The 24432-nt window shown below is 33.2% G+C and overlaps 4 protein-coding genes across 6 annotated transcripts; 3 read left to right on the top strand and 1 right to left on the bottom strand.

Annotated features, from left to right (window-relative positions):
• Nucleotides 1-2841: 2841 nt before the first annotated feature.
• LOC114195485 (protein RADIALIS-like 3) lies at nt 2842-3912 on the top strand. The gene is made up of 2 exons (XM_028085973.1): nt 2842-3221; nt 3649-3912. The coding sequence occupies exons 1-2, from the start codon at nt 2944-2946 to the stop codon at nt 3671-3673; spliced, it is 303 nt and encodes a 100-aa protein (XP_027941774.1). The 5' UTR covers nt 2842-2943; the 3' UTR covers nt 3674-3912.
• A 4213-nt stretch (nt 3913-8125) lies between these two features.
• LOC114193996 (maf-like protein DDB_G0281937) lies at nt 8126-12780 on the top strand. Of its 3 annotated transcripts, XM_028084014.1 has the most exons (10): nt 8126-8315; nt 8429-8500; nt 8568-8642; nt 9424-9507; nt 10216-10296; nt 10764-10833; nt 10954-11045; nt 11458-11499; nt 11627-11707; nt 12401-12780. In XM_028084014.1, the coding sequence occupies exons 1-10, from the start codon at nt 8289-8291 to the stop codon at nt 12470-12472; spliced, it is 696 nt and encodes a 231-aa protein (XP_027939815.1). In that variant the 5' UTR covers nt 8126-8288; the 3' UTR covers nt 12473-12780. The 3 variants fall into 3 exon arrangements, with proteins under 3 accessions (XP_027939815.1, XP_027939814.1, XP_027939813.1); XM_028084013.1 differs by lacking the exon at nt 9424-9507; XM_028084012.1 differs by lacking the exon at nt 10216-10296.
• Nucleotides 12781-15098: 2318 nt separating this feature from the next.
• LOC114193995 (3-ketoacyl-CoA synthase 4) lies at nt 15099-17186 on the top strand. Its single transcript, XM_028084011.1, has one exon. The coding sequence runs from the start codon at nt 15440-15442 to the stop codon at nt 16985-16987; it is 1548 nt and encodes a 515-aa protein (XP_027939812.1). The 5' UTR covers nt 15099-15439; the 3' UTR covers nt 16988-17186.
• A 1757-nt stretch (nt 17187-18943) lies between these two features.
• LOC114195595 (sugar transporter ERD6-like 6) lies at nt 18944-23951 on the bottom strand. Its single transcript, XM_028086113.1, has 18 exons — nt 23552-23951; nt 23406-23468; nt 23214-23303; nt 23068-23127; nt 22869-22934; nt 22716-22781; nt 22564-22639; nt 21771-21835; nt 21272-21364; nt 21078-21158; nt 20896-20980; nt 20519-20565; nt 20375-20437; nt 20223-20282; nt 20042-20107; nt 19892-19951; nt 19479-19593; nt 18944-19397 (listed from the first exon to the last, which is right to left on the bottom strand). The coding sequence occupies exons 1-18, from the start codon at nt 23741-23743 to the stop codon at nt 19285-19287; spliced, it is 1461 nt and encodes a 486-aa protein (XP_027941914.1). The 5' UTR covers nt 23744-23951; the 3' UTR covers nt 18944-19284.
• Between the last annotated feature and the right edge of the window lie 481 nt (nt 23952-24432).

Genomic DNA, 24432 nt, shown 5'->3' with positions numbered 1-24432 from the left:
GGTCGATATAAGACTTCCAACTTAAACTAAGTTTTGAAATTGAATTAAAATTGTATATTGTTTAGCTTACAACCATTTTGTCGACATGAAAGAATGTATTAAGTGTTTTACATTATGAGTAAATTAATATAAGTAAATAAAATTATCCCATGTTACATGAATTAATCTTTTTCGCATAACCCTTGTTCCATGAACTAGCTTTTGTTTGAAAATTGAAGTGTGAGTCTAAGTCTTACATTAAGTAAAGATGAAAAAGTTGAACATCTTATGAAAAAGAAGACTCATGAATTCATTATCTCTTTTGTCCTCTCCAATTCCTCCACCTTTATGAACCTAGTTAAATTCTGCCATTATTGGAAGAACCCGAGTACTCTCTTTCGGATGCAGGAAAAAACTCTTATGGATCCTTTTTTCCTTTTGGAAGATAATGGAACAATCAACCTATTGGTATTGGAAGATTCAAATTATTCTTCCAATGTATCATTTTTATATTGGAAGTGGCGGCAATCCCTTGTGTGAATTAAACTCATGCATCATTTGATGTTGTATCTTCCCGGTAAATCTCCATAAAAAAAATCCATCAGATAAGTAGTTTCAGAGTTAAAGGTTCGTCTTGGTGAGTTCAGTATGTGACTTTGTACAAGATACTCGTGGTTAGCTTAAGTTGATCAAATTATAAAAAAAAAATTCATAAACTCATTATCTTAATTCCTCGAAACACGCAATAACTTTCTCGACAAAATTGTGTCAAAGCTAAAATTTTGAAGAGAAAGGGACATCAGATAAGGTGCAAGCTTCAAGATAAAGTAAAGTAAAAAACAATGTTTCTCCATGAAAAATTTCCTTTATTTGCCAACCATAAATCAAACACACCTTACTTATGTAAATGTGAAACAGATGGAAAGTGCCTTAAGCTCAATCTTTGAGGTACACTTTGCAGCACATAGCTTTTATCTTTTTCGTAAGGTTAAGATTCAACTCGACAACAAGATAAATACAGCTAGCCATGTTTGTTTTTCATCTTCAGCATATCTCTGAACAAACTGCTGATATACATATATATATATATATATATATATATATATATATATATATATATAAAATTGTTTACAATGTCAAAAACCATGATGACTGGTGTGGACTAATAAACAATGCTAGACAGCTAAGAGAAAAAATGTTGAATTTGAATTCCCTGCTGAGTTTTGTTGTGCTATTCCTCTGCTGTACCTCCGTAATACACTGATTATCACTAATTTTGATGTTTTAAAATATATTAAAAAAATATATTTAAAATATTAACACAATGTATTTTTAATTTTCAGCGTAGGACATTACCCAAAAAAATTAGTAGAGAATCTGGATTAAAAAATGTTACTAGTACTTGACTATCACCAGATGTGTAATCTTGATTAATCTCTAAGTGACACGTTTTTAAGTTTCTAAATTTAAAATAAAGTAATTAATGATATTTAATTTCTCTGTCATGTAAAAATCGGTAGAACTACTCAGTGGTAGCTGAGAACCACCAAAAAATTTATTGAAGCAAGCCTGAGATTTTCATGGAAGATTGTTGGGTGAGTGAGGAGTTTTGTATGAATGGCAGGCACTTTTGTGGCAAAAACAGAAACACAGAAAGAGAAATTTGAAAACATCCAAATGTAAAAAAGGTGCTTTTGTGTTTTTGCTGTCTGATCCATACACAGAAGATCTTGGCATGAAATTTTCTACACTGCTGCATGATACCTGCGCCCGTGAACGTTTAATGGACCCTCTTGTCCTCTGTAACAGTACACCATGCTACCATCTCAATGCACCACAAGAGACAATAAAAATATCATGATAAAAACAGCTTAAGAAAACTGATTTTTTGATGTGAATTTACAATATATAAGTGATGCAAATTTCATCATAGATTTTAAAATTAAATATATTTCTGGTGTCGTAACTTTCGGTAAAAATTAAAGTTAGTCCCTTTTCAAAATTTTGGTCTAATTTAGTCCTCCAATTTTTGAAAATATATGAATGTAGTCCTTGTAACCACATTTTGTTAAGTTTATTTGACGTTTTAAATACTTTTTTCAGCTAATATTGAAGCGGGAAATGTGTCAAATGATGTAAATAACTTAAATGCTATCTGAAATGCGTTTGAAATGTTAAATAAACTTAACAAAAATTGGTTAAAAAAACTAAATCCAGATATTTTCTAAAATTGGAGGACTAAATTGGACCAAAGTTTCGAAAAGGTAGGGGTCAAAAACATATTTAACTCTAGATCTTATGAGGCTAAATTGGGTCTAAAGATCACTTCTTAAAATGGTATCAGGGATATAAATTAGAGTATATCTTAGCAAATTTTGTTGTCCTGATGTGAGGAGGAAGATGTGTTAGAAGTCTCATATGAAATAGAGAGAGATAAGGTCAATTTTTTCTTTCACTTAAGAATTTTCAAACCACGGTTCAGAGAGATTTACTAAGAAACAAGCCTTTTGACCGTCTGCACAAGTGATTTTTGAATGAAATTAGTGTTGGTAAAAAATGATTTTGCACAACTTGTCTTACCATTAAGCCAATAAATGAAAAGGTATTTATTTCTGGTTTCTGCAGAGACTACTTGAAGATTATTCCTTAAACAGACATAGAAATCACTAAAGTAAACACCTTTTTTTGCATTAAAGACTTTTTCATGCATATACACAAATGAAAGGAATTAACTGAGATTAGCATGGTCAAGTGAAAATTTTGAAAACACTAGTTGGTAGAAAGCAACAGCTAGCATAAAGTACAGAACCTACAACTCACACACACTTTCATCATCCACCAGTATATAAAGGGTATCACCAATGAGAGTTTCCTCATCCTCAAAGCTTTTGCCACAACAACATTGAACTTTCATTACCATTATTTGTCTTTTGATTGTTATCATTGCTATAACTTGTGACAACAATGGCCTCAAGCTCAGTTTGGACAACAAAGCAGAACAAGAAGTTTGAGAATGCTTTGGCCATCTACGACAAGGACACCCCAGATAGGTGGCAGAACTTGGCCAGAGCAGTGGGAGGAAAAACAGTGGAAGAAGTGAAAAGGCACTATGAGATGCTTGTTGATGATTTGAAGCAGATTGAGGAAGGTCGTGTACCCTTGCCCAATTACAGAAAAGTTGCTGCTGCTGCATCAGAAGCAGGCACCATCAGAGGTTACAGTTACATCAACGAAGAACAAAGGTTATAATCAAACCTCATTCAACAACCTCTTGCATATAAATTTTGTTTCACCATTGATGTTTGCTTTCCTTGTTTGTTTCACACCACTTAAAAGTCTTACATCTTTATATCAGTAGAAATTGGTGTCTGGTTTATTAATATCTTTACCTCTTAAGCAATCAAGACATTCTTTTACATGACTAACAGAAATGGTTTAAAAGTAAACGTTCTTAAAGTTTTTAAAGTTTTTAAGGTAAGATATGCACCTACTTATATTGTAAATTTGTCTTATTTTTTGATCGATGTAGTTCGTATACTACACTTATACTTGATTTTAAGTCATATGAGATGAGAATGACTTTTCTGCAGAACATTTTCCAATATAGAAAAATTTTCTTTGTTAACTAATGTGGGTTGAGTCTAATTCTGTGTTTTCATTCTCATTCAGGATGAAAGTCCTAAGCCTCAGGTGAAGGTGTAAGAAGGATATATATATATATTCTCATTACCAACCAATCAAGCTAAGTGAAGATTAAACTGCATGCAGTGATGAACCTACTTTGGTTCCATGATAACAAAATCAAGTGTAACTTTGTAGTTTTTTTTATTTTTTCTATGAATGTCATGTATCTGTGACTTTAAATGTAAAAGCAATCAAGTTAAGCTTTTGAAGGTAAAGCATGTATGTTCATGGACCTGTAGTTTGTGTGAAGTTCTTTTAGTAATTTCTCTTTTGGATGAAGATAATAATGATGGAAAGGACTTTCAAAACTGAAACGAAGTGAGAGATGAAAAAGTGCTTAAAGATGAGTTTAAGAAAGAAGAAAGTGCTTATTAAAAAATGGTGTTACATGCAAGTTTCTAACTCTATCCACCGACCATAACTTGGATTCATCATTAGTGTCAGGAAGGTTTGGAACCGCATGAAAAGGTTGTCTGAGTCAAAAAATACGCTACTTTCAAAATGCTGATGCAACAACAGTGCACCTTACATTCTGCAGTATGATTACTCTCACAACTTTAATCACTCATATTTTAGTGTAAAACATCTCAAATGGTAAAGGAAAATATTTTTTATTATTAAATTTTGACAATTTTTTCTTACAATTTTAGATGGTATTTCTTAAGTGGTTTTTTATTTTTCTATTTTTTCATTTTTAATATTATAAAAACACTTAAAAAATGACACATAATATTGTAAGAGAAAGTTGTCAAAATTTAGTCAAAATATTATTGTCCAATGATAAATCATATCAAGTAAGTGAAAAAAAAATATAAATGTTATAAGTATATATATATATATATATATATATATATATATATATATATATATATATATATATATATATAAAGATAAGAAAGAACTTGTAAAGGTTGATTAGGTTTTCAAAAGGTGATTCATGTATCACTTATGATGTATGTATAACTACATTTTGAACTGTACTATATGTCTCATCGGTCAATCGGCCAAATCTAATTTTTAGGCCCATCGGCCAAAGTTGAAAAACTAGTACATGAAAGGCTATTGGTCGAACGGTCGAACGACCTCACGAATAAATTGCAGGACCACCGGAGAATCGGCTCTGTCAACTAGCCACGTAGCATTGTTAAACTATAAGACCATCGGTCAAACGGTTAAAGAAATAAGTCACGAGCCAACCATGTTCAGGCCCACCGGTCCATCGGTAACACCTGGTCGAGCGACACGGACCCTCGATGGCACACCGGTCGATCGGACACGTACGTGCAGCACCTAACCATAACACGACAATCAATGAACCAACCCTCGGTTGATCAATCTCTACACTTGTGTAGCCCTTCGCATATGTCTGTCGGTCGGCCAGACGTACATGAATGGTTCACTTATTAAAAACAATATAACTAACCCAGCCAAGCGGCCATCGGTCACACGATCAGACGGTCAGTCAATCGAGTTAATTAACGTTAAACGAGTCAATAATCTTGATTAAAGGATCATTGGGCCGTGATTAAGGAACCCTAATCACAGGCCCACACAGAAAACTATAAATAGGGCCCAAAGGTATGTTGGTGAGGATCTTAATTTCACATTTATTACAGCAGATATATTGATACACCGATCGGTCCTTTACTGACTTAAGCATCGGAGTACTTTAGACAGGTACCCCGATCGTCATCCCAGCCGATCGAGCTAAGGAGTGGATTTCGCTGAAGTTAATGGTGTGGAGAAGGATAGCGCAAGTTGAAGAGGTTCTTTTAGTAGGCTCTTGGTCCCTACCCCGAAACATGAATTATCTAAATGCCCTGTTCATTTAAATTATTTGTTTTAAAATTCATATTTAGTTTTTTAATATATATCTATATAGTATAATAAAATATTAATTTAAATATTTAGTAGTGTATTAAAAGCAATTACATTCAAATAAAGAGAGTGATTAAATAGTTTTTACTAAGTATTAAGATTTTGAAAATATATAAATTTGATGTTTCATGAGATGAAGAAATATTTCTAGAAGCTCGTGAACACTCCTTTTAAAATAAATTCCATTTATATAGTGAAATATATATTACGTATTTTCCTATAATTTAATATACAAACTATTCAAAACTTTATTTATGGTAAAATTTTATCTTTCATGATTTCCATAGAATATATTGTTTTAACAAAAAAATTAAAATAAATTAATTTTGAAAGTTGCGGAGGTAAAATGCAACCATGTTGATTTTCCCTTTTAAGTATAAAAAATTGTGATTATCAATAATTTAGTTTTCATGTTGAAAGAAATATTTAGGCTTAATCAACATTTTAGTGTCCTAATATATGTGGAGTTAATTTAATGTTAGTCTTAAAAGAAATTCCTCAGGTTTTTTTTATTTTATTTAAAAGAGTTAAATATGTTTTGTATCTTTAACTTTTACTTAAAATTGAAATTAATCTCTTTTTCAAACTAATTTAGTTGTTTATATATAAAAATGCGTGAATTTAGTTTTTTAATCAAATTTTGTTAAATTTATTTAACATTTCAAACATGTTTTGTGATAGCATTTAAGTTATTTATATTGTTTGACATTTATTCGCTTTAATGTTACCACCAAACACGTTTAAAACGTCAAATAAAATTAACATAATTTGATTAAAATAACTAAATTCACGTATTTCTAAATCAAAACAAACTAAATTTAATCAAAATTTGAAAAATAGACTAATTTTAATTTTCACCGAAAGTTGATGGACAAAAAACATATTTAATCTTTTTTAAAATATTTACCATAGTGTCTTCCGTGACATTGAGATTAAAAAGTTTAAAAGATGATCATGTCACTTTATGTTTTTTTTTTTTGGACTTTTTGTTACTTTCTTCAACAATTGTTCCAACTTTCTTGTTGGAGACCTGAGGCTACAATCTCTCCCGCGCAAAGGGTGTCTAGACTCTTCCAAATGGAAATTGATCCCATTTTGGACTTTGTTGGTTGCTTCGTCTTCTATTTCCTAGATTTCACAAATTCCTCTTTAAAAGGGAGTAATGGATTAAACAAGTTGTGATATAAGTTCGAAGATTTTAGAGTTCGTTGTTAATTTAATATATGAAATATTATTAAGTTTTACTAACTAAAATATCTGGATAACAAATGAATCATAGATAAATTTAGACTTAGTTAATATTTTGATCTCAATATTTATAGGGTTAATTCAATGTTATTTATTGAATTATATTTGTCTTCAATTCAGTTTCCATTTTATTTAGAAAGGGTTTAATATATCCTATGTGTTAACACATTAAGGTGAGAGTGATAGTAACACGAGCTGAAACAGAAGATCGAAGGATTAGTACAGGAATGTATTAAAGAATTCGTTTAACTTTTTATTTTTTTATTTTTAATATTGTATTAAGTTTATATTTTATAATGTATTTTGAAAAACAATTTTATTAAGATTTAAGAAATGTGAGATGAATTAATTTATCTCCAATTATTATTATTATTATTATTATCATAAATACCTTATGATTTAAGAAATTTGGATTGTTACAATAGCTAAAAATTGTCAAATAAATCCCAAATTATCTTAATAATATAAATTTTATAAGAAGGTTGTTATATTTTTATTTACATATAAACATGTCATTATCTATTTGAAAATAACATCTTTTTGATTATATTTTTTATGAAACCAATTTAAGCAAGGCAAAATCAGCATAATAATATTTAGATTTTGATGACACATGTTTCCTTTGATAAAGGTAAAAGAAATTCTCACATTGTTATCTTACTTTTTCTGTGTGTGAACATTTAATGAAACATTGAATGAAAGTTAAAGGGAAATATCACAACATTGTGGTCCTAGATTGGCAAAAAAGACTTGTGCAGGGATTTTATTCACTGTAACACCAACATCAAATAATTAATTCATTTATTTCAATTTTTATCAACCAGAAAAAACAAAATAATTAAACATTCACGTTTCTATTCTAAAATGTCTATTACAAGCTCTTCAATTTAATCACAGGAAACAATGATGATCGATTCTAAAAATATAAATAGAAAGAGATTAATTAATCAAACTTAATTAAATTTGAAATCTCTCATAAATTCAATTCAAATATTAATTTTTTTTTCAAAGTGAATACTAAACATTTTTTTTTTACTTTTCAATTGACTGGATTAACATAACTATTATTCAACACATTTTAAACGAAAGTAAGTCATCATTCATATAAATATTAATATCATTAATCACATAATATCAAACTTATTAATACATGTAAACAAATAAATATAAGATGGAATATAATAATTCAATGACAAAAAAAAAGTCAATATTTAATTTAAAATATAAAAATATAAAGTAATCAATAAATTTTGTTTAGAAGTCAATTAAAAATGTTTAATTAATTAAAATAAAACTTAATCAAGCTTTATTATAAATTATCATAAAGAATAATACACTTACATACCGTAGAAAAAAGAAACGGGCACAGGAAAAAAGAAAGTTGTAATTTGCGTTTAGAAATCCCAAATAGAATTTGAATTTGGTTAGCGTGTTTGTGTAATTCGAATCCATTTTGCATAATTTCCCGCCATCCATTTGATTCCATCGGAGAGGTTGCGATGGAAGCTTCCACTTCTTCCTACAAGGTACTCTTTGCGTTCAACCTAGGGTTTCACTTCAATTTTTCTCCACTTACATTGTTTCTTCACTAATCACTCATTTTCCTTGTTAATTAACTCGCGCTAATGGTTAATTGCAGATTATATTGGGTTCATCTTCCGTCGCACGCCGCAAGATATTGTCCGAAATGGGATACCAATTCACACTAATGGTTCGTTCATGTTTGTTTCATCGTGCTTTCAGGTTTAGCTCTAATATTCGGTGTCTGTTTCGTGTAGACTGCGGATATTGATGAGAAGAGCATCCGAAAGGAAACTCCAGAAGAGTTGGTTATGGCTCTCGCTGAAGCCAAGGTTGGATTGTGCTTGTTTTGTATTTTCGGTTCATCTTATTCTAAATAAATAACTGCGTATTTTTATTATTATTTTTAAAAAAATATTCTAAATATGAGTAATGATTCTTTAAAATAACCGGAGTAGACCACCATTTTGGGCTTGGAGACAATAACAAAATCATATTAGTTCCTGGAACTACCAAATTTCTATAACTCCTTGGAGGTGCAATTTGTCAATTGTATTAGTTCATCTTTAAAAAAATATGACATATGTGAGAATATTAACTTAAATGATTTGAATTTTCTTCATTTTAAAGGTGTTTTCACTTTAATAACTTGTGTTTTCATTAATTTATACATAGTTTGGTAAATTTTTTAATTTGATCTTATTTAGTATTAATGTACTGTTACATTTTATTTTTTGACTTGCTATATTGCTTTCTTGTGATGTTGAAATGTTGAATTGTTGTTGTATTTGTTAAGCCTATATGTCATTAATAGGTTTTGTAATATTATTTTTTTGTCACACAAACTCTTAAGAGTTTACAAGTCAATTCCATGAGTCGACTGTACAGAATCTTCGTGAGTGTACGTAAACCTCCTCAAATATGACAACCTTGTTCTGGGACCGAGATGGTGGTTTACTCTTGAGCTCTAATTTTTCTTGAGAGTAGAGACACCTTAGAAAGATATCCTATAACTGCTTTCTGTAGTGAATTGTCTTGGTGCCTTTTCTTTGTGGAAGACTGTGTTTTAAGATCAATTGTTCTCTGATTATGAATGTGAATTATATGTATCAGGCCAATGCCATTATATCCAAACTGCAATCTACCAGTAATCAAGAGAGGGTTGTTGAACCAACTATTTTAATTGCAGCCGACACAGTATGTTGCGTTCCCCCTAGTTAAGTGTTGGTGGTTATTAGGTTCTATGTCACCTGGGCCATTTATTGAGGATATACAGTTTGTTAAGGATGAAGTGTACTCCAGTTTGTAGATTACAGATCCGGCTTCTTCGATCATTCTTAGGAAGAAATCACAAAATACAAAACTTGCCCATTTCCATAAGTACAGGCCGAATGCTGTCCTAGTGAAATTGCCATAGAAACTTCAGTTTTTATCTTCTTCCTTCTTGTTTTCAGTTCTTATCTGACTATTCGAGGGAACTACCAAACTCTTCATAGTATCATTGAGCAACTATCTTTCTAACACTATAACAAATATTGGAATGTTAAAATTGAATACAAAAGTGGAGGTTTTATGCTCTTTATCGTTAATATTTGGGTTCTGATTCCACGTGCTTCTATTTTTGTGGAAGATGTGTTTGTATTATTGATTACTCCTCTTCTTATAAATAAAGCATGAGCAATACCTAATAAGAGTAATTTGTTGGGTATCATGGTGCTCATAGTTTTGACAATAATGTCAGTCGTTCCTATTTTTTAAAAAAAGTGATATCATGGTTTCAGTTTGTCATCCTCTGTTTGAAGTTGTTACCTGGTTAGGTCATTTAATTATTAGTGCTACTGTTCTCTTATAGTTATGCAGCTGATACTCAGGCGCTTATATTAGTTGCTCTCATCTTTTCCTTAGGCAGAAGCCATCTTGCAAAGGCTCCCTGTTGATGACTACTTAAAGGATGCGGAGCCAACATTATTAATTACCTCCGACCAAGTATACATTATATTCTTCTTATTATTTCGTTTCTAGTTTACTATTGTAAATCTTCAAAATATCACCATGCATAAGAAACATGGTTGAGAAAAAAAAATGCGGGTGAATTTCATAAAAATTCAGTAATGCTATAACAGTGCTTCTTTCTAAACAATTTCCTCCTTCTCTCCCATGCTTCTTGTGGTTGTTAATAATAAAGTTTTTCTTTTTGGTTCATGGACTGTTCTAGTGTTTAATGTTTATTGATACTCTAAAATATGTCCAGTCCAAACAATTTGATTCCTTGTATTAAGAAAGCCTAAATGACTTCCACTCTCTAATGCTCAAATTGGCAAGTTTGTGCTTGTTACCTCAAATAAATGGCCTTACGGTGACTAGACTAGTTTGTAGCAGAAACTGTCAAGTTTCTTTTCTTCTGAGTCCAAGTTTGCTTTTATCTTACATTCATTGTCAAATGTGATTTGGAGGTGGTGGTGTACGAAGGTGTGATTAGGGAAAAGCCAACAAGCAAAGAAGAAGCTCGACAATTCTTGAAAGGTCTGCTTAATGTTATATAGTCCTACCTTATTTCAACTAATAAATAGTTTTCTCTCTTACCTCTCCTGTGATTATGAACTTCTAAACATATATATCTACTGGACTTTTGTACAATTTTAGATTATTCTGGAAGGCATGCTGCAACTGTGGGATCTGTACTAGTTACTAACCTCAAAACAGGATTTAGAAAAGGAGATTCAGATCGTGTGGAGGTATATTTCTTCCCTACCTTTGGTTTTCTTGATGATTATTATTTTAGTCGGTCTCCTGTTTTGTCTGACAAAAGTCCAAAATCGAATGTGATACCTATAAATGTCCAACAAACAATAAGGGAATTCTTACTCAATGATCTTTACTCTCATCTATGCTAATTATTAGGTAAAAAGTTTCCTCCATTCTCTGGTAAAACAGTGACATCAAAACTCAAAAGTGGTTCTAAACTTGTATTATTATTCTTGATTATTCTGACCTTTTATCAATACCAGTGAGGAACCTGTTTTTTTCAAACTTGGACCTGAACCTTCATTTTTTTTGTTTCTTGGCTTAGTGATGTTCATGGCTACATGAGTGTGCATTCTCTACTGTTTATTGTGTAAAATGATTTTGTCTTGTGATGTTTTACAGATATATTTCAATGAAATACCTGATGAAACCATTGAGAAGCTGGTATGTATTGTTTCTTGCAATTTGTTTCTTTTTGTGGATGTTTCTTATACGGACAGTGCTTCAGTGCGGAGCTATATTCTGTTGCTGAGTAGCTAATCTGCCTTTAATCCTTATTCTTCGTGTTTAGGTTGACGAGGGAATTACTCTCAATGTTGCTGGTGGGCTGATAATAGAGCATCCTTCAATATTGCCATTTGTCAAAGAAGTGGTTGGTTGACTCCTCTTTCATACTTAGGAATATCAATGCATCTTAATAATAGCTATAGATTGGTGGACATGCTGCGTTGATCTTGGGGGACAAGGACAAGGACAAGTCGGACTCATGTCCCTGTCTCACGCTAATAGTTTAGTTTATAGATAATGCCATCGTATATCTGGTCTGGTCTATTAGTTACGTTTAGCTGTTCTTCAGTATGAAGTGGCAGCATTCCATTATTCAATGTTCACCACTTAGAACTATTCATTCGTTGTCATGAAAAGAGAATCTGTAATTCACTTATGTTTCTGTGGTTAGAGATTTGTGTTTGGACTTGACCAAAAGCTAGAAAACCGATTTAGAAATCTGTAGACCATATCTAGTTTTGTTTAGGATTTCCTTACTTCTCAAACTAAAGCAAAACTAGGACAATGACAACAACCAATACTTTTCCCACTAGCTGGGATTGACTGCACGGATGAATTTGCATGCTGATTATCCTCAAATCTTGGTGAAAATTTCCACGTTTACCTAAATTAGCAGTTTAAGTTAATTGGTATATGTATACTACTGCTGATGGCACGGGGAAGTCTAATGCTGGCTGTTGATGTGGCTAGCTGATTTCCTGTTGGACACAATTGCTGGCATTTTACTTTCTAGTTCCTATCGGCTGTAAATGAATCCTAAATGATTGTATATTTGCAGGTGGGAACAACCGACAGTGTGATGGGACTCCCCAAAAGTCTGACCGAAAAACTGTTGAAGGAGGTTCTGTAGCTTACTTTTCAGGGGCTAAGTAATAGCTTAAACTGTGAATCTTAACCTTTGATCGGAACATTTTTTCTAAACTTATACATGTCTTTTCTGGTGTTGGTTATTTGTAAGCTGGGATGTACTGTGTGGCAGCTATGTCTGAACTTTTATTGGGTTCTGATCCAAGTTAATCGATTGGACCATCTTTTATCAGCAACATATGTCTGTATGATGACTATGCATTGTTTTCTTAGAATAATAATCGCATGCTGACATTGAATTTATTCAGATTCAATACATAGTGAAAGCATGGTGTCCCGGGTGGTTGAAAATTTCATTCTGAAATTAAGGGTGACGTATATGCTGTGATGTTTTTCTTCCTGGACACTTTTGGCTGCGAAGTCGTTAGTCCCTTATCTTTTGTCATTGACTGTGAAAATGCAAAGCATGATTTAATTATAGAAAATTCAAGAATAACTTGTATTTAAAGATCCACTGACGGCATGTAAATAACCCAAATCTTTGAGTTTGGGTTCTGTTTATTAATCACGGTCCCTTTTTAATCATTTTACATCGTTTTTTTATGCATTTGAATTATGAAGGTATTGCTAACATTGCCGCCAGTTGTTGGCTTTCCCCTGGACTGACTTGTAAAGCATGGCTTGTTCGTTGTCAGGAATCCAACGTAATTTAATGAGGTGACCTGTATTTCATTTCCTGCACTTGTAAAATATCCTTGCATTCTTACTTAGTCGGTCACATTTATTTTTAGTCCCTATCAAATTTAAAGCGTGATCAACGATAAGAATTTCGTTATTATTATTGTTTATCTGATGTGAAATTTAATATAGTATCAATTTTGCACATGTTTTATTTTTGTTATTCTGCTTCTATTGAATCCCGATTATATTTATGAAAGTCCTGATTAGATGTGATTCAATCAATATAAATAAGCACATGCAAAGTTGAGGAGGGTGTATTACAATAATTTAAAAATAGAAAAAAAAAGAGAGTAGAATATTAGAAATTGAAGGGACAAAACTTACAACTTAATTATTTTAATTAATTTTTCATAAATGTTTTGAGTAGTTCAGATAAATCTAGCCTCTGAGGGTTTTAATTTAAGAACCTAAACGAATGTGCAAATACCATTTTTCAGTAGAAAAATGACATCCCCAAAAAAAATGTGGTGGATGCATTGATTCGATAATACTTATTGAAAATGACATGAATGACGTAACGTTGATAACTTGTCATCCCATGGATTGAAAAAATCAATTTGTCAACTTTAATCAAAAGATTATTTTTTCTCGTGTGGCGTTTTGATTTGAATCAACCATTTCTGCTGGTCAGGGTTTAACGCCCTCCAATCATCCCATCCAATGCTTTCAATTTCAAAACTATGGATTTTGAAATGGTAGGAATCTTGTATTTTCTTTTTTATATTTTTCCGCTTGTTTAAGTTTACGTCTACGCTCCTCAATTTTCCTACACCATCTAATACTTAAATAAAAAAGTATTCTACTTTTATATTTGATTCATCTTCATCTATTTTATATGTTAAAACAAAAAATGTCATATCATTAATTTTTGTGAGTGTGTATTGGAAAATGAAGTGTTTATTTATCATCACCATTTTTTTTTTCAATAATAAAAATCAGGGTTGGCGCAGTGGAGTTCCTATGACATAATAATCAGGTTGTATTTGACTCGGTCATTAATTATCATGCACATTTTTTGACCACTGATTTAAATATATCAGGGTTGGCTCGGTTGAGTTCCTATGATATACTAATCAGTTTGTCTCTGTCTTGATCATTAATTAGTCTACATATTATTTGTGGTGAGAAATCGGAAAACGGAAAAGTAAAAAAAAAAGAAAAAAAAAATCTGTGAATGTTTAGTTAATTGGCATGGTTAAATTAGAAATAGAGTAAAAAAATGTTTTAGTAGTTATGCAACTTAATTTGATAAAATGTTAAGTATATAGACAAGTTGACTGTAGTATCCTTGTCTATGACATACAAAATTTGAAACTTGCTTTGTTTTAACCTATTAAATTGATTGTTTAATCTATTATTGATTATACAATTCTGGTAATGAACTAATTTAGAATAATGTTATTTTTGCATGTTAACTTTAACAGATGCTGATTGCACATGATTAATTAAATTTATAAAAATTAGGTCACAGGAAAACAACTTATTTGCTTACTCGATTCAAATAATTGATCAAAGTGAATTTCTTGAAGGGATAAAATGAGGAGTTTACTTTCTTAGCAAAAAGCCTGTCTATTCACATGTTAATGCCAGCTACCAACCAACCAGTCTCTAAGCCCAACATTTCTGCATTTTCTGGATTTATCATAAATCAATATTAATGAGTGTTAAAAATGTGTCTCTGACATTTTTTTGTTCTTTTTACACAAATAACATCCATCTTCCGTAGGAGAGAAATATTTTCAGAAGGGACCAATAATCATGGACCATAAAATTTTAACTCCAAATATAATATGAATTTGCCAAAATAACAATAAATTAAAAATAAAATTGAGGATTTTTTTTAAGGACTATCCTTAAAACCCTTATTTATGATTTGTCTAAATGGATGAACGTTATAATATGCAGATTGAAATATGAAAGAAAATAGACGGGACATAGAATAATAATGTATGAAAGTTTTGTCTTTTATTTAAAGAGGTGTGAGAAAGAAGAGAGATGATTTGCGTTGAGCAGCAGCAGAGGTGCACATTGGTTGCTCTCTCCTTGTGTTGAGTCCCAGTCCCAGGTGTTGGTGCTCAGTGTACGGAACACTGAAATAACCGTTTTCCCAACACTCCAAACTCCGAACCTTCCCAACGCATAACATTACAACGTAACCCTCTTTGGACTCTCACCACACTATCCATATATATAACAAACACAACAAACCAACGTTTCTTCATTCCTTCCTTCCTTCATTCACTCACGCCGCATCCACATTCACATTCCGATGACCACCGGAGGAGGAGGAGGAGGAGGAGGAGCCGTCGGCGGCTCCGCAGTGGGAGTTCAGATCCAGCAGCAGAGCCGAATGGCGCTCCCAGATTTCCTTCAGAGCGTGAATCTCAAGTACGTGAAATTAGGTTACCACTACTTGATCTCCAACCTCTTAACCCTATTTCTAGTTCCTTTGATCCTCGTCACGCTAATCCAGGTCTCCCAGACCACCGACCTCCACCACCTCTGGCTCCACCTCCAGTACAACCTCCTCACCATCCTCACCTGCTCCGGCGTCCTCGTCTTCGGCCTCACGCTTTACGCCGTCACGCGCCCACGCGCCGTCTATCTTCTAGACTCCGCCTGCTTCCGCCCCGCCGACCACCTCAAAGCCCCCTTCCGGAGTTTCATGGACCACTCCCGCCTCACGGGAGACTTCGAGGAGTCGTCCCTGGATTTCCAGCGCAAGATCCTCGAACGCTCTGGGCTCGGGGAGGAGACCTACGTCCCCGAGGCCATGCACTCTATTCCGCCGCAGCCGTCCATGGCTGCGGCCAGAGCGGAGGCGGAACAAGTCATGTTTGGTGCCTTGGATAATCTCTTCCAAAACACCAGCCTTAAGCCTAAGGATATTGGTATTCTTATTGTGAATTGTAGCTTGTTTAACCCTACGCCCTCGCTCTCCGCCATGATTGTTAACAAGTACAAATTGAGAGGGAACATTAGGAGCTTTAATTTGGGAGGGATGGGGTGCAGTGCTGGGGTTATTGCGGTTGATCTTGCAAAGGACCTTTTGCAGGTTCATAGGAACACTTATGCCGTGGTTGTTAGCACCGAGAACATTACTCAGAATTGGTACTTTGGGAACAAGAAGTCCATGCTCATCCCCAATTGCCTCTTCCGGGTCGGCTGCTCCGCCCTGCTGCTGTCGAACAAGCCGGCCGATCGGAGGCGGGCCAAGTACCGGCTTGTCCATGTTGTGAGGACTCATCGCGGTGCTGATGACAAGGCGTTCCGGTGCGTTTACCAGGAGCAGGATGATGCTGGCAAGACTGGAGTTTCTTTGTCAAAGGATTTGATGGCGATTGCTGGTGGAGCACTGAAAACCAACATCACCACACTTGGTCCTTTGGTGCTGCCAATCAGTGAGCAGCTTCTGTTTTTTGTGACTTTGCTGATGAAGAAGTTATTCAAAGCTGATGTGAAGCCTTACATACCGGATTTCAAGCTTGCTTTTGATCACTTTTGCATACATGCTGGAGGCAGGGCTGTGATTGATGAGCTGGAGAAGAACCTGCAGCTGCGTCCTGAGCATGTGGAGGCTTCTAGGATGACCCTGCACCGGTTTGGGAACACTTCCTCTAGCTCCATTTGGTATGAACTGTCTTACATTGAAGCCAAAGGGAGGGTGAAGAAGGGCAACAGGGTTTGGCAAATTGCATTTGGAAGTGGTTTCAAATGTAACAGTGCTGTTTGGCAGGCACTGAGAAATATTAAGCCTTCTCCTAATGGACCATGGGAAGATTGCATCGATAAGTATCCTGTGGAAATTCTCACATAGTTCAGTTACATACTCTGGTTGTTACAATTGAATTCAGGGTACCCTTCACTAGTTTCCAGATCCACTATCTATCTATGTTGTAGATTTCATAGTGTATTTCACTGCCTCTTTTGTGTTTGATGATTGTGGATTTCCATTTGGTCAAATTCATGTATCTGGAGTAATTATGATATGGGAATACCTGAATTTTTTTTATTCTTGTTGATGCTCTTTATATCTAGAGAAATACATATATATATATATATATATATATATATATATATATATATATATATATATATATTTTTTAAATTCCTAGCCTTTAAATGTCGTGCTTCTCGCTGGGTATAATCTGCAACTGCATTGTAATCTTCTAAAAAAGTCTCATACCTGGTTTCTTGAAGGGTTTTCCGATCCTAAAAATGTGCAGCAATGCTGGTAATATCTTTGCTTATTTCTTTAGAATTTTCTTTCCTTAGTTGTTAATATTGCACTTTCCTCTGCAATTTGCTGGAACAGTTTGGCCAAATCAGTTTATCTTTGCCACACCAAATATTCAAGTGCTTAAATCACAGTAGCAGTATAGTTATATGTTACACAAGCCTCCATTATATAAGAGTATTTTTTGTAAACTAAACAAAGTGCTTGATCATTGCTTTGATGAAGTACACAAAAAATTTCGTTGTTCTCTATCTACATAGTTTATTCAAACTTCGAAGTAATTTTTAGCACCCAAATGGGGCATGCACTGCCCCAAAAGCTATAGGAACTAGCATTTTGGCATACCAATGGAATATTGAGTGAAAAGAAGCATAGTCATTGGAAATGAGGATTTGATTTACGTTGTGAGAAGGACGTGGTGATCCTGGTTTGAGGGTACGTTGCTGAGACCTTAGTGCATGTCCTTTAAAAGTTGTTGCAACTCGCATTTCTAGTTCTCGTCTCTCTGATTACGCATTAAGCAACTGTGACGTACATTTCACGTGAACTCTGTAGCTGAAAGCAATGTAAACACACATCCCAATCACATTTAACCACTGTAACGTCTTCTTTCCTTTTCGATCCTGTTGATTCTTGAAACAATTGTATACCAAACCCATTCTCTAAGCCCACTTGTTTTATTTTTTTACTTGCGGCACCCATAAATGAAGGACATACACGTTCTGATTGTTCTTGCCACAATCATGAATAAAAAAATATACATCCAAACATTTCTTTTTTTAACATGTTTCATTGGAGATTTTTCTATTTTTTTAACAAGTTTTATTTATTTCTAATAAATTGTATCGATTACAAAAAGAATATTGGTTGCTTGATCAGTGGAGCATCAAAATTAGTATTGTATGTGCTAGAGTGTGAAGGCAACATGGAGCAATGAAAAAGAAAAGTGAGGTTCCAACGTAATAAAAACCACAACTTTTTGTTATTTATTTATCATGTATAGAACACACAAATTTATACATTCTTCCTATTTCTTTTCTATTCTTGCTGTCTCTGTTCTACCAAAGAGAGTGTACGTTTCTATTTTTCTCCCATTCTCTTCCTTTCTTGCTATCTCTATCTTACCAAATTGTACATGTAGAATTTCATTCTTTTCCTTTCTTGTATCTCCATCCTACCAAATTGTACTTGTGGAATACCATGGCTTGGATGGTCCATACAGCATTTTCCTTTTTCACTTGCCACAACCACCCAAAACTAGTTATGACACAAGAAAGTACTGAAAAGATTCCTTTTTTCATTTTATATATACATATATATATATATATATATATATATATATATATATATATATATATATGTATGTGTGTGTGTGTATGTATTGCATGAAAATCCATGTAAATACTACAATTAACAATTTCTCTGCTTATAATCTGTCAGGTTTTGAGTTTCACTAGAACTGTAGCTACACTAATGTCTGAAGCCCCATTTTTAAAAACAATAACCAATTCCTTTAGCAACACAATACCAAATAAATTGAACTGAAACTTCAAATAAGTTGACATTTATAATCAATAGCAACACAATTTGCAAAGGGGGCATAAATAGTAATACAAATTTGGCTTACATTTTCCACAAACCAAAATAAGATAATGAATTAATTAATAAGTAACAATTACGGGATGAACTAGTCTAAGTGAATGTCTAAGGAAGGAGCCAATCCACACAAAAACCTTCAAGAACTTGCCGGAGGATTCCCAATTTCAAGGGATGGAATCTAATGAATAATACATGAACCACATGATAATGTCAGATACCTTACAAACTCTGAAATCAACTTGTGTAGAAGTGGAAAGAAAACTGCTTGAGGAGAAACTTCATCTGAAAGACAATTGGATTTCTTCAATGGATCTTCCCTTGGTCTCAGGGACCCAAATGGTAACAAATCCTACAGTTAAGGCACATACTAATGCATATATGGTGAATGTACCTGTGAAGAACAAAGGTGGTTTCAGGTTAACAAATGACAAAAATGTTCAGAGGAAAATGTAGGCAATGTATACAAACAAACCTCCAGAACTCCAATCCAAGAGCATATTAGCTGTTAGTGTAACCAGCCAAGAAATTAACCAGTTGGCAAGTGTTGCAACACTCCCTGCTAAGCCTTTGATGTTTAATGGAAGAATCTGTGATATGATACATTGAACAAATTAACTTTGACAGTGACTTTAAATGCAATCAGTAATAAAGAACACTACTAATTTTATTTCAACAATTTGTGTTACAAGCAAATGCAATCGTGCAATTCTCCATTTCAGAAGTATAATGTTGATCACAAGAAGAAATTAAATAATCAAAACAGCTTTATCCATGCAATCCAAAAATGTTAGTTTACTGTTTTTTGGTACCAAAAGGGTGTATTGTTTTCAGGTTTTCAGATATTCTAACTTCATTATTCCTAATCATAAAACCACAGAAATGTACCTCAGACATTATAATCCATGGCATAGCTCCCATTCCCAGAGAGAATGCAATAACCATGGCCTGAAACAATTGGAAGTTTGAAACTCAATACTCAGATAACAAGCAGTCAAAAACATTATTTGAATAATGAGTTTACATGTTTCCACATACCATAACTCCAACCACTGACGTTGTGCTCAATATCCCATACAAGGAAGAAGTTTCTGATACAATAGCCTGGGAGAAAATATCAGAAAAAATATAAATAAGAGGTGGCAAATTTCAGACAAGTACATACGTTTAATAAAACAGTTCATGATATTTACCTAGCAACAAATAAAAATAGTATTACCTTTACATAGAATGAGATTGCAACAAGCAAGAGACTAAAAGTCATTCCAGATGCAGAGACCTGCAATGCAATGGAAAATTTGACCATTTTTATTCTAATCCTCCAAACAGATAGTCAGATTAACTAAACATGATAGAAAAGTTTAGACTCACAATAAGAAGAAGCCGGCGTCCAGATTTATCGGCCAACCACAAGGTTAAACTAGTGGCAAGAACCTGGGCAACATTTAAATATTTATCAAGCAATGAATTGAGAATACTGGATAAAGGATATTAAAAAGTTCATTTCAGCTGAACCTGAACTGCACCAACTCCAAGTGTTGCTGCATCGCTCGAACTAATTCCTGTTTAATGTGTGTTGAAATGATGAGAATAAAGGATAATTTTATATGTAATTGCATGAGAATATTGCAAGAAATAATCATGAGAAACAAGTTTTTGTCATGACCCCATCCCATAAAAGAAAGTTCTGATCATTAAGGTGATTATTCATTGTCATACCAATTGAACAATTGTAGGCTTCATTAAATACTTTTCAAACATTTGAATTCATCACTTCAATAATTTCAGTTCATGGTTTTGAACAGAAAAGGAGTGTTATTGAAAGTCACGGTTCCCTCATATTACTCCTGATACAGTACTTCTGACTAGTATAAGAAATCAGCATAGCATACCAGCACTTCGAAAGATGGTACTGGAATAAAAAAGAACACCATTAATTCCAGAAAGCTGTTGCAACATAAGTAGTCCAATGCCAATCTGCAAGATGAGTAAGTAAAAAATGGTTAGACTCTAATGGTCAATGCTAATTTGTTATGCAACTCAACTCCATAAGGAAGATGGATTTTTGAAATACCATTAAAGGAAGCCAATATCTTCTTTGTTTGAGATCTGCAAATCGAATTGTTGTTCTTCTGTTGCTTGAAGCAACAGCCCTCTGAATAACATGATTCCACATAAATTGTTAATTTTAGGATACATTAAATGGCAATAAAAATGTAAGAATCATGAGGGTTATACATTGGAATAAAACTGATGAATGCTTATTACCTTAATTTCATTCACTTCAGCAGAAATATCAGTATCAAAGCCTCGGAGTACTTGCAAGGAAGTTTCAAATTCTTCTGTCATTCCCATTTTTGCCTAAATTCAGTAAAGCAACCACACTTTGAGAAACTATCAACACAAATTTGATTACTATCAAGGCAAATTTAATGACTAGGGGAAAGACCAAATGCATGAATTAAACTAAATTATTATAAAACTAAACTAATTTTTAAAAGTGGTTAGAGAGAACTGAACTACGTTGTGTACTGGTTTAAATGAATTGAATTGAACTGTATTACAGTTTGAGTGAACTGGACAAAATTTAACTACTCTAAATTGTTTTTTTGCTAAGCTAATTTTTTATGACAATTCAATACAGTTTTTTTAAACAGTTCAGTTCTTTCATACAATTTGATTCAGTTCAGTGTTAATTTGGTTCAATTCAAATATTGTTCAACAGCCGTATCAACGACACTAATGAATACAGATTCGCAAAGCTTACCAGCCATCTAGGAGATTCAGGAATGAAAAATAGGCCAGGTATCAACAATGTACATGGTAAAATTCCTGCAAAAGTAAGAACATAGAGGAGCTTAGTTTGAGTTTCCTGCAGAACATACAAGTCAGTAGTGTGTTATTTATGCTTAAACAATGTCTTTCTTCAGTTGATCTGAAACAGTGAATGGGGTTTAAAAGTTCCCAACACTCCAAGCTTAGACTAAATATAAGGCATGTCCTGATTGTGATAAAATCAAACCTGAATTGAATGACCTTAGAATTTGGGTTTAAGATGTAATTCAACTTCACAAAACTTTCTTCTAAGATGAGAACTACTCAAACTTTATCACAAGGATTACATTGATCATATCTCTAGTCAATTTGGGAATCTCAAACATGAATTTAGATTTTAGATTTTTGGTGCTAGCTCTCTACTGTGCCTTCAAAATATACTAATTAACACTTATGTTGATGTTTGAAAATATATTGAAAAGAATTATAATATACCAGCATCGGTGTATTCTTAATGTTCAAGAGAGAATAACACTAAAAAACCCAGTAGAGAATCTGGACTCGATCTCCTCTAACACAACATGGGCAAATGCATTTGCCTAGTACCAAAATCCATTCAAGCCAAGTAATACACATCTAGAGCATAGAAATTATGTGTTGGCCCAATAATAATCATAGGATACAATCTGAATCCAACTTAAAATTTGAGTAGAGGATCTAATTCAACTTCACAAAATCTCCCAACTTAGTTTTATTTATGACATCTGATAACAAGAGGGTATTACCTAAAATTGCAAGGATTCTCCACTCAACAAAAATCCCCAGCAGATACGCCAGCATAATTCCAAGCGTGACAGATAGCTATGCAGAAAAGAAACAATAAGGATCACTAATCTAAGAAATGTTAACTATCTTTCATTATATCACATCAACCAACCTGATGAACTGAAACCAAACCACCCCTCAAGTTTGGAGGTGATATCTCAGCTATATACACCGGAACCTGTGAATTTGAAGTTTGAACACTCAATAATTTTTCCATATATAACTTAATCCCACATTAGCATAATGAAAAACATTTCACAATTACCGTGTAAGATATTATTCCTACTCCAAACCCTTCCAACAATCTTCCCATATAAAGAAAAGAAGAATCCTGAAAATGAAGAACATGTCAAGCTCAAGCTCAAGACCAATTTATTTCCTGAACAATTGCGTTTTTCGATTCACATCGAAATGCAACTAATGTGATTCTAGGTAAATAAAATATTACAACGATTCAAGCTTACATTTGCAAAAGAGATAGCGAGCCAACCAATAATATTCGGAATGGATGCAATCATCAAAGACTGCAATTTCAGACAAGAAACTGAAATTAAAGCAAAAGCTCACACTTTTACACAAGAAAAAAAGGAGAAACTAAATAAAAGGGTACCCCTTTTCGCCCTATATACTCCGCAATCTGACCACTAGCTATTGCTCCAACCATGGCACCGACATTGGACAAAGAACCAAACAAAGAAAACTGCCCAACAAACACATGAAGTTGTGAAAAACAAAAACAAGGAACCATAATCAAACAATTCAACACTTGATCAATTCTCAAGTTCTCATTGATGCATCATACCTCAGAAACAGAAAGGCCGAGATCAGTGATGATAGCAGCTTGGGTCGGCGAAGTGTAACCAGCCTGTGAGAAAACGATGAAGATCATGTTTTTGGAGTTACCCTTTTGCTTATGCCATTGATTTTGCAAGAAAAATAGATTCTTACAGTGAAACCAAACTGAAGAGGACCCAAAGCAACGATTAGAACACAAGCAATGACTGAGATGGAGGAATCACGAATTGCCTGTGTGGAACCAAACACACTGGATTGTCTCCCACTCATACGATACCAACTTCCTGTGTGAAGAAATGGCTTCTTGAGATCCCTTCCCTCTTCATTTTCCTCTCTCAAACTCATTTTTTCTTTCTCTGTTTTCTGCTGTTACTTCTTAATGTCAACACCTCTTTCTTCAATCCAACACACACCTGCATAAGAGGAAAATTAGATATGACATGACACCACGTGTTTTATAATCAAACACCCATTAAAGATCGACATAACAAGAAAGAAACAAAGACAATGTTTTCTCAACGTGCTGCTTCTGATTTTCATCTTTTGAATTTTCATCTTTTGCATATGATAAGTATTATTAAATATGTTTTTAATTTCTTGTTTTTCTTTCTATTTGATATTTTTCTATTTTAAATTATAAGAAATGTTTTTAGTTTCAAATTTATATCATTTGACTTTTATTTAACGTCATTACTTACTTAATGTTTATCCATTTTGTAGATTTTTGAAGACATTACATGGATACACGTCATGTTTATACATATCCTAAAAATAGTCAAAACTATGAAGAGATTATTATGCAATCCTTTTTGTTAATTAATGCTTTCTTTACAAAGATTTTTTCCTTAAGATAATTTGCATAAAATTTTAAGAACCCTAACTTCAAATTGACCGTTATAATAACATGTAATTTTATTTATTATTATTAGCATACACAACTGTATGCATTTTTAAAAATATATAAAATAAAACTATATTTATTAAAATAAAGTAAAATATATAAGAAAAGACGAGAAAAATAACCGTTGATAAAT

This window comes from Vigna unguiculata, chromosome 8, assembly GCF_004118075.2.
Source record: "Vigna unguiculata cultivar IT97K-499-35 chromosome 8, ASM411807v1, whole genome shotgun sequence".
Lineage (NCBI taxonomy): Eukaryota > Viridiplantae > Streptophyta > Magnoliopsida > Fabales > Fabaceae > Vigna > Vigna unguiculata.
Note: the sequence above shows the minus strand (reverse complement) of the source record. Positions and strands in the feature narration are given on the sequence as shown.

Coding starts and splice junctions, on each gene's coding strand:
- LOC114195485 (XM_028085973.1), top strand. CDS start 2,944: ATGGCCTCAAGCTCAGTTTGGACAACAAAGCAGAACAAGAAGTTTGAG. Junction 3,222..3,648: donor TACATCAACGAAGAACAAAG/GTTATAATCAAA, acceptor ATTCTCATTCAG/GATGAAAGTCCTAAGCCTCA.
- LOC114193996 (XM_028084014.1), top strand. CDS start 8,289: ATGGAAGCTTCCACTTCTTCCTACAAG. Junction 8,316..8,428: donor CTTCCACTTCTTCCTACAAG/GTACTCTTTGCG, acceptor GGTTAATTGCAG/ATTATATTGGGTTCATCTTC. Junction 10,297..10,763: donor TATTAATTACCTCCGACCAA/GTATACATTATA, acceptor TGTGATTTGGAG/GTGGTGGTGTACGAAGGTGT.
- LOC114193995 (XM_028084011.1), top strand. CDS start 15,440: ATGACCACCGGAGGAGGAGGAGGAGGAGGAGGAGCCGTCGGCGGCTCC.
- LOC114195595 (XM_028086113.1), bottom strand. CDS start 23,743: ATGAGTTTGAGAGAGGAAAATGAAGAGGGAAGGGATCTCAAGAAGCCA. Junction 20,981..21,077: donor GATATTGGCTTCCTTTAATG/GTATTTCAAAAA, acceptor CTCATCTTGCAG/ATTGGCATTGGACTACTTAT. Junction 20,283..20,374: donor GACGCCGGCTTCTTCTTATT/GTGAGTCTAAAC, acceptor ATTGCATTGCAG/GTCTCTGCATCTGGAATGAC.